Consider the following 8,879-nt stretch of genomic DNA (forward strand, 5'->3'; position numbering starts at 1 on the left):
AACGCTCCCCCTGTGAGGACAGGCTGAGAGAGTTGGAGTTGTTCAGTCTGGAGAAGAGAAGGCCCCAGGGGGACCCTATAGCAGCCTTCCAGTACCTGAAGGGGGCCTACAGGAGAGATGGGGAAACACTCTTTATCAAAGAGTATGGTGATAGGATAAGGAGTAATGGTTTTAAGCTGAAAGAGGGAAGATTTACATTAGACATTAGGAAGAATTTATTTCCTGGTAAGGTGTGAGGCACTGGAACAGGTTGCCCAGGGAAGCTGTGGATGCCTCATCCCTGGAGGGGTTCAAGGCCAGGCTGGATGAGGCTTTGAGCAACCTGGGCTAGTGGGAGGTGACCCTGCCCATGGCAGGGGGGGTGGGACTGATCTTTAAGGTCCTTTCCAACCCAAACCATTCTATGATTCTAATGCCCGAGGTTAAAAGTAGTGAAATTGACAGTTAATGTGCTGATGTCTGATCGAACTTTTTTTCATCTAGTTTTAATTTACAGTGACCTTGGGTTGTGTAACATGTAGTTGACATATAGCCCCAATTGCATTATACGTCTAATACTTTATTGATAAATTTAGTTACCTGTAATAAATCGATTCTTCCAGATTTGGACACTTAGGTATCTACTGTGTGGCTTGTGGAAGGTAGAACACTTCAATCATAGCTGAATTATTAAATGTATAGTAAATATTGACATGAATAGATTTTTTTTTTATATAAATCATCTTTAGGGAAATGAGAAAGAAAATCTCAATGGTAATTAACGTATTAAGTAAAGAGGCACAAAATAGGCTAGTGCCTGTTCCATTCTACTACATTCCTTTCTACTACAGAGTTAACTCTTGCCTAAAACCAAAATCCTTCCCAAACAGCGTGCTATTAACATGAACAGATCAAGATCTGCATAGGTAGAAAGGTACAGATGTGTTGAAGTGGCAGGTTTATTTACAGTATAACTATATTGAAATGTGTAATCCTGTTTAAAACATTGAACAGTCTTAATTTGAAACTAGTATAAATCGTCTTCAAAGAGGACCCCAAACAGGAGAAACATGATATTACTAGCTTCTTCAGAATTGGATTTATGGCTGCTTCCGATTCTCAGCTGGTTTAAAATTTTTTTGATCAGCTAGTTTTTACTTTTTCTGTGATGAATACTAGCTCCCTCAAAAAAAATTTTAAGAAATAATAAAGTAGGCATTGCTCTTTTTTTACCATATGACAAATGGCTTCCTAAGATGGTGATTTCCTCCCAGAAAATAATTTTAAACTTTGTTTGTTTATTTATTTATTTTATGACAATGTGTCAGACATTGTAGGTTAGTGGAATAGTCTGATGTTTTTCATCTCCTTCCCCACACTTTCTAATTTTCTTTCCTTGTTAACCAAGCTGGAGAGAGTGTGATATTGTCATCTTGTGGCAGGGATTTAACTCATGCAGGTTATAGTGCTGCTATTTCAGAGACAAAAACCTAGTGATTGAAACTGGACTCATGTGAGTTGTGTGCAGTTACTTAGAGCTGCTTGTAAGCCTTTGGTGTTTAAGCTGTTACAGTCCGTGGAAACCTGTTTTCCTCCCCACTGTTGGTATTTAGATTTTTTGGCCAGCTGCAATACTGAAGTAATTTGCATGTTTTGTATTACCCACTCCATCAGTTGTGTACCGGTCATATGTTGGTACATGCTACAGCTTTATGAGCATCTGCCATGTACCCTTTATATTAAGCTTTATTTAGAAAGCTTTAATTCTCGCGTAATTCTCAAAAGCTGTACAAATTATTTTCTGTTTCAGTTTTGATGAAGTTTTTTAACTTTTTTTTTTTTGAATATGATCATTTGGCTTAAAAATAGAGCATTTCTAAGTGCTCAAGGAAGTTACTGTAGTATACTATTCATATCAATTTTCAAATTATGCATTTTAGAATTGGGAATTTTGTGCAAAGTGTGTAAGGGATTTGTAATTCTGGAAGCAGTGTTTTTTTAGAATAAGATTCCACATGCCCAAGTCAACACATGTATTTATATTTACTTTTTGGGTAGGTCTGTAGATTTATATCCAGAATCTAAAGCTGTTGTTCTAACATTGGTTATTGTAGTTGTCTTGCAGTGGTTCTGTAGTTAATGCTTTATATTATTTCCTGTGGTATGTTTTTGTTGTTGTTATGAATAATAGATAAAGAGCAAAAACATTCTGTTGCCCAATATTGAATTTTAAATATATTTTCTTCTAGAGAACTAGAGGACGAAAACGAAGCTTTGTGCCTGAAGAAGAAAAACCTGAGGTTGGAATATAGTGTTTTGTTTTGGCTTTTTTTTTTTTTTTGTTAACAGTTTCACAAAAAAATTTAACTTTGGGCTAAAGTGTTGCTTTCAGTGCTATAATTGAAAATATTTGCTTTCCTTCCCTCCTTTCCCCCGTTCCTTTCTTTTGTCCTTTGCTATAACAGGAACGGATTCCCAGAGAAAGAAGACAACGGCAATCTGTTCTACAAAAGAAGCCCAAGTCAGAGGATTTAAGGACTGAATGTGCTACCTGCAAAGGGACTGGAGACAATGAAAATCTAGTCAGGTAGGTTTGATGCTCTGACCTCATAAGGAGTTCAAGTTCCGTCTTAATCACTTTTTTTCATTGTGATTATAGCAATGAAAATATGCTTTTTAAAAAAACAAACAAAAACTAATTCAGGGGAAACATTATGTCAGAAATATTGACTTGGTTTACTTACTGACCTGCCAAACACATTTACACTGTGGATTAAGAGGTAAATAACCAAGATAATCTGTTTTTCTAACACATGAGAATTAATTTTTGCTTGTCAGGGTGAATTGTCAATGTTTTAGAGCCGGTCAGAAAGATAAACATACTAGTAATTTAATTATCTCAAATCTGCGGGAGCATCCTAAAAGTAATTAAATTAGCATAATTAACAGTGTTATGAGCTGAAATGTGGATTATGAGGAATTTACTTTTTTAAAAATTTATTAATGTTACCTCCATTAATGGAGCTCATGAAAGGGTTTGATGTTTCTTACCTGTTTCTTACCTGAAACAGACGTAAAAAAACCCAACAAACTATTGAATGGTGTTTTAGTAAGTGCAGAAATGTAATTGAAGTGCAGAAGAGCTGCCATTGAATAGCTGCTGTTGCCCACATCTTCTTCTGATTTTGACTTTATGGCTGGCATTCTGGCCTCTTTGCAAAGCTGTAGAAACTGCTCACAATTCTTGAATAATGGAGCTTAGCAAGCAGAAAGTGGATTTTAATTTAATCTACTGAGCTTTCATTAAAATGATCTCGTAAGTTCAGATGAAAAATAGTGTTTAAAAAAAGTGTATTTAGGTCCTGTATGCTTCAAATAGATTTTTCTGGACAAGATCTCTGCTTTAGTTCAGATATAGTTGTTGTTTTAACTTGAAGGATTATTCCAAAATACATCTTTTCATTTATTTCAAGGAATCAGGTTTATGGGAAAAGTCAGAGTCAATGGTATATGCAAACAACACATAGCTTTAGAATCAGGATATGTCCCAGGTACAGATGTCTTACACTCAGAATAGCTGATTTTAGTATCAATTACGACATGTGTTTTACTGTAGGAGTTGATACAATTTCAAGGGTTGTGTGCCAGTTTGTATTTTTATTTCCCAGTTGAAGGCAGAGTGCCTGTGTGGGCTTGTCAGTAGCTGTGTGACTCCCTTATACACAGACAAGCTACTACTGCTAGGTGCTCCTAGATCCTGCACAGTACCAGACGACGAAGTAGAGGCAGGATGTTACACTGGTTGCTGATACAGTTACACCGATGAGAACTGATGACAACAGTTTTTAATTGCCTATGACAAGATAAAGGGCTTTCTTCAACCCTATTGTTTGCAAGAAATAAGAGATGCAGGAACTCTGTTTTGTTGTGGGAAGGAACCCTGGAAACATCATGTACTGTACTTTACTGAGAACAAGGCAGGGAATTAGTTTTCTTCTTCGTTTTCTAGAAGTGGTAAATACTGCGTTTGAGAACATAAAGGATAAGATGAGGAAATGCCATGAAGAGCTGTATTTTTAAGTTGCAATTTAAAAAAATGGTAGAAAATTAGTGGTATGTCTTTTTTACTACATGAAAAGATTTTAGTGGAATTTAGATGGACCAAAAATAAGCGTACTACATGCCAAAACCCAACAAATTCTCTCATAACCATCCTCATAATTAGGGTTGGAAACAGAAAAACAGAATAGTAATCATCCATGGGAGGGGAGAAGGAGATTCTTATGTTCTAATCCTTTCTTCATAAGTCTCTGAAAAATATTTTCTTAAATCTTCTGTCTTATTTTGCATATTAGTTTTTAAAACAGTTTATGAATTTAAAACTTGCCTTTCTTCAAATAGTTCGTATAAATAGCTGCAGTTTTCTACAAGTTAGGTGACCCCTGCTTCTGAAGTGCTGTGGAGGTTGTGTTTTGTTTTGGTTTTTTTTTTGGTTTTTTTTTTTTTGTAATTACTAAATGATGGTAAAGTGTATAGTAAATTTGAATTTTTTTTTTTTTTTTAGTATTATGTTTTGGTTCTCAAAGCTATATTTCTTTTGATGAAAGTAAATTCAGGGACTGTAGTAAGATGCTAGCTACCAGTAGGCTTTTTGCTATTCTGCCAAAGCTGTGTAGGGCTGTGATCCACAGAGCATTGCTACGTCACAGAAAGTTTTCAGAATCCTTTTTCCTCTTATGTTGTCACAAAGTAAGAGAAGAAACCTTCTGCCTGCATTGCTTCTGTCTCCTGCCTGTACCACCATGCGGGACTCTTTTGTGGTAGTAGAAACAGTGTGCTATTTGAACACAAGTTGGTAGGGCTCCTTGTAAGCGAGAGATGTTTAGGAGGGAAAACAAAAGTATTTTTTCAATATCCGTTTTGTTTGGCACTGTCTGTTTATTAAAGCCAAAACCTTCTCAGAAAACTAGAGATCTTTGTCATCATCTTTGGTCCTCACTCAACAAGCGTTTTGTAATTACTGGATTTTATTTTCACCTTTTCCTACTCATCTGTAGCTAATGGAAGTTTCTGGGGGAAGTTATAGAAGAGATTTTTTTCTGAATGTGAAAGTTGATCACTAAGTTAAATGGAAATATGCAGCTGCTGAAGCTGCAGTTTGAGGAATAATCTTGATGGGCCTTCTAGCTTTTCCTGCTGTGTGTTACCTCAAACGGGGCTGCTTACATAACTCTTGAGCAATCTGCTTTTAAAATTGTAGGTTTTTCTAAAATTTGTGTCTCTTCTTTTGATTTTGCTAACTGGGTAAAAATTAGAGGAAGATAAGCAATTATTTATTTTAAAGAATGCAGCAGAGTATTTAGTAATGAATCTAGCATAAAAATATTAAATTGTTTAACTAGTTACTGCTGTTTGAGTAATGGAGGTTCACTGGGTTATTTAATCTCCATTTTAGGTGCTTTTGTGTAACATTGGATGGCTGAAGAGTTATTTGTTATGTGTGCAGTGTCTTTACTTAACCTGTTGTTGCTATGGTTTAAAATCTTTAAATAATTGTCTTTGGAAGGATTTAAAATTCTTTCTAAAAAAGTACATTTCCTTCTGACGAATTATAATGGTTCTTTAATTGGCTGAAGTTTGCCTTAAGGACTATTTTTGTACCAAAAAAAGTTATTAAAGTTAGAATATCTTTAATTATTAGCTTTTGTCTGAAACATATTGACATGTTCCCTATGTGCTAATAGTTGCCAAATGTGTAAGTTATAGACATGCCAGGAGAGCACTTTTTTAATCACTGATGTCAATTTGTGTATGTAGACTGTTTCAGTATAGTGGCATACATTAGAACTGAAAGTTCAGGTTTTGTGGGTTTGTCCACAAAAAAGGATCAGTCTTGCAATCCTTTTGTACTACACTTTTTTCTTTAATTTACAGTGAATTTATTTCATAAATTCTTTTATATACATCTGTATAAGTTTTATTGAACTAAATAATTCTGCAGTTTTTACCTTTTACAAGGTTAGTAAGTGGCACAGTCAAGATTTACAAATGAGACAAATAGGGAAAAGTTAATTGCAAACAATTACTCGAATGAAGCAAAGTCTGATCTGTAAGAAATCACAGTAAGGAAGCTATGTCTGTAATTAGAAAAAAGTGTGGATTCTGAATACCTTTTTACATGAATGAACTGTAATTGAGTTTTGAGAGGAATAGTAATAAAACATGGAGGGTTTTTAATATTTTACATTTGGCACAGGTTTGATGTAAGGCATGGAAGCACAGCTCTTTTAAGAGATGAGTTCAGTGAAAGGAGTTATAATGTACACTTGAAACTAAAGTGTTGTGAAACCAGAGGGTACCTGTAACAATATACTGCTCAGTCTTAAGGAGTAATTAAATATTGAAAATATTTGCTTGAAATTTAAGACATGTTTTGAAATATGGGAGTTTGTAAAGCTTAATGTGAAAGGTAAATTTTCGAACAAACTCCGAAAATAATATTAAATGATACATTTATTTTAGAGATGATGTCTACTGTTTGGTTTAGAACACTATGTAATGATCCTTTTGTTTCATTTTGTGAATCTTTTACATTTGTACGTAATTTAGAGGTGTAATATGTTTCCTGAGTGCTTTATTACAGTCCTGCATTAATCACTTAGACTGAGATGTTGCAAAGGAATTGCTTGATTCATAACTATCTCTGTTTTTTTGTGAGGGCATAACTCACTAATGCAAATCTTTTAGAATTGCTCCCTAATAGCTCCCTTTAGAACTTAACCATATTTTAGTAGAAACATGGATGAGGAAGTATATTTCAGGTGGCTCAGCATGTAGTAGGTAAAGCTTGCCCTCCATTGTGCACCATGCTCCAGAATGAGTAGGTGGTTGTACCACTGTGCACACAAAGTGCTTCTAGCACAGTGTTACTGTCTGTTCCGTTTTGGTGAAAGAAAAAATTAAGATCAATTGTGTATTTTATTTTGAGATGTAGAACAGTTTTTTAAAGACGGCTCCATGGGCTAATCTGGTTTAAAATCTTCCAAGTGAAGACTTCTAAATGACTTCGCTTCTAAAGAAGTGGCCTTGCAGTGGCCATGGGCGGCCAGTGTATCAAGGCAGGCCTGAAAGGGCAAGGTGAGGAGTAGGAAGGGAAAAAGAAGCAAACATAGGCAGTGTCATGGTTACTAAAGAAAAATACTCTTCAGTAAAATTAGCTATAAGATTTGTCATAATAACTTTGAGTCATCAAATCATACTGTAACTGAAAATCTTTAAAACGTGTGCAGCATCTGTAATTCTGGTGCTACAAATGTATGTATCCGATTTAGGATAATTTATGCTGTATAAAGGGTTGAGTCCTTATCTGCACAAAGTGATCTACTTTCATTCTGGTTTTGGCAAAACGTATGTTCTAGACAGGCTTTTCTGAATCCTCTGGAAATTTTCTCTCTGTAACTGTTACTTGCCATATTTCCTTAACTGCATTTGTCTTGTATAGGTTCATCTTTGTGATTTTTTTTTTCTTACAATTCCATGCAGAGGGGCATGCCAGCCTTCAAGTTCAGAATTTATTCCGTATCTGTTAGCTGCTAGTTTTGAAGCTCTGTGTGAGCTGAAGTTTATTCCAGAACAAGTACATTAATTATTAATTATTAATCATTTTAAATGCACTGCAACAAAATTAACAATCCATCATAGTCATTGAAAGCCTATGATTTACAGTAGTTCTAGAAGTTTAAGGCTGCTAATGTAGAGATTGATTGCAGGGAAAATGTTAGTTAATTCATCCACAATTTGCAACAGTCTTATGTTTTACAGAGGATTACAAATGCATTATTTTATTGGAATAAACTACTTGAATGAAAGGAAACTTAACATTCACTTGTAGTTTATTTCCGCTGTATAATTTACAGGGATTAATTCTGCATATTAACTTTTTTAATTGCTTAAGTAACCTGTTAGATAATTTTTTCTACCGTTTATCTCAATTTATTGCCTTCTAAATAGTGGGGTTTTTTTATGATAGGTAGCAGGATAATACGTACAATGACAAATGTACATTTTTGTTCAGAGGACTTTATTCAAACTGAATTACCTATGCTGCTTTGCATTTTACTGTAAAATACCACAGATTTTTCATTTACAGTAAATTCATGTGGTAGGGCAGACATTAAAAAAAGCTGTAGACATTGTGAAGCTCTCTTGCAAAATACCTAAAAGTCAGGCATAAGTCTGATAGCAAGTCTCATACTGCTGTCATTCCGGGCTTCTCTAGAAACAGAGTGCTAGGCACATCTACATTTGGGCTACCAGGCTACCTAAAGCTACATGTGCCTGGGACATTTGAAGTTGTACTGCAAAAAGTCTGTGGCAGACTCTTGAATGTTCTGTTAGCTGGGAACCAATTAATTTACCTGGTACTTAAAGAATTTCTTTAGTATGTTTGTTATTTTTCTGAAATGAGACAGCAGAATCTGAATTTTTTTTTCCCCCTCATTATTTTGCTGGTTAACTCTTAAGGAAGTTTAAGCCACTTAAAGAATAGAAGCTGAGGTCTATGCACACCAATGTTGTGTTCCATCTCTAGTTTGATTCTTGATACTGTATGATCTTGAAGGAGCTATTTTACAGGCAGTCTATGTAGCAGTGAAATTTTGGAGATACTGCTGTGATTAAAAGGTTCGTTTTCTTTCAATTGTGCATTATCAGAGTTGGGAAAGCCAAGTTTGGAAATACGCACAGGAACATACAATGTTACTTTTGTGCAAAGCTTAGCATAGAGCCTTCCTTTTTAAAAAGAGAACAAAACTGCATGAAAGGTTTTGCCTACCTGTGCTTTCTGATCAAGTGCAGATACGGCAAATGATGATCCGCCCCCCTACCCACCTCCCCCACCA

General features: G+C 35.2%; 1 protein-coding gene across 1 annotated transcript in view; it reads left to right on the forward strand.

Annotated features, from left to right (window-relative positions):
- PHF14 (PHD finger protein 14) overlaps nt 1-2,570 on the forward strand; it is a gene marked incomplete at its 5' end in the record, with an annotated part of 36,120 nt that extends 33,550 nt beyond the window's left edge. Inside the window, 2 exons of the mRNA XM_010075414.1 lie at nt 2,229-2,279; nt 2,445-2,570. Coding sequence (XP_010073716.1) covers nt 2,229-2,279; nt 2,445-2,570 — 177 coding nt within the window. The remainder of the gene's footprint in view (nt 1-2,228; nt 2,280-2,444) is intronic.
- Nucleotides 2,571-8,879: the final 6,309 nt, after the last annotated feature.

This window comes from Pterocles gutturalis, unplaced genomic scaffold, assembly GCF_000699245.1.
Source record: "Pterocles gutturalis isolate BGI_N339 unplaced genomic scaffold, ASM69924v1 scaffold22982, whole genome shotgun sequence".
NCBI classification, from domain to species: domain Eukaryota; kingdom Metazoa; phylum Chordata; class Aves; order Pterocliformes; family Pteroclidae; genus Pterocles; species Pterocles gutturalis.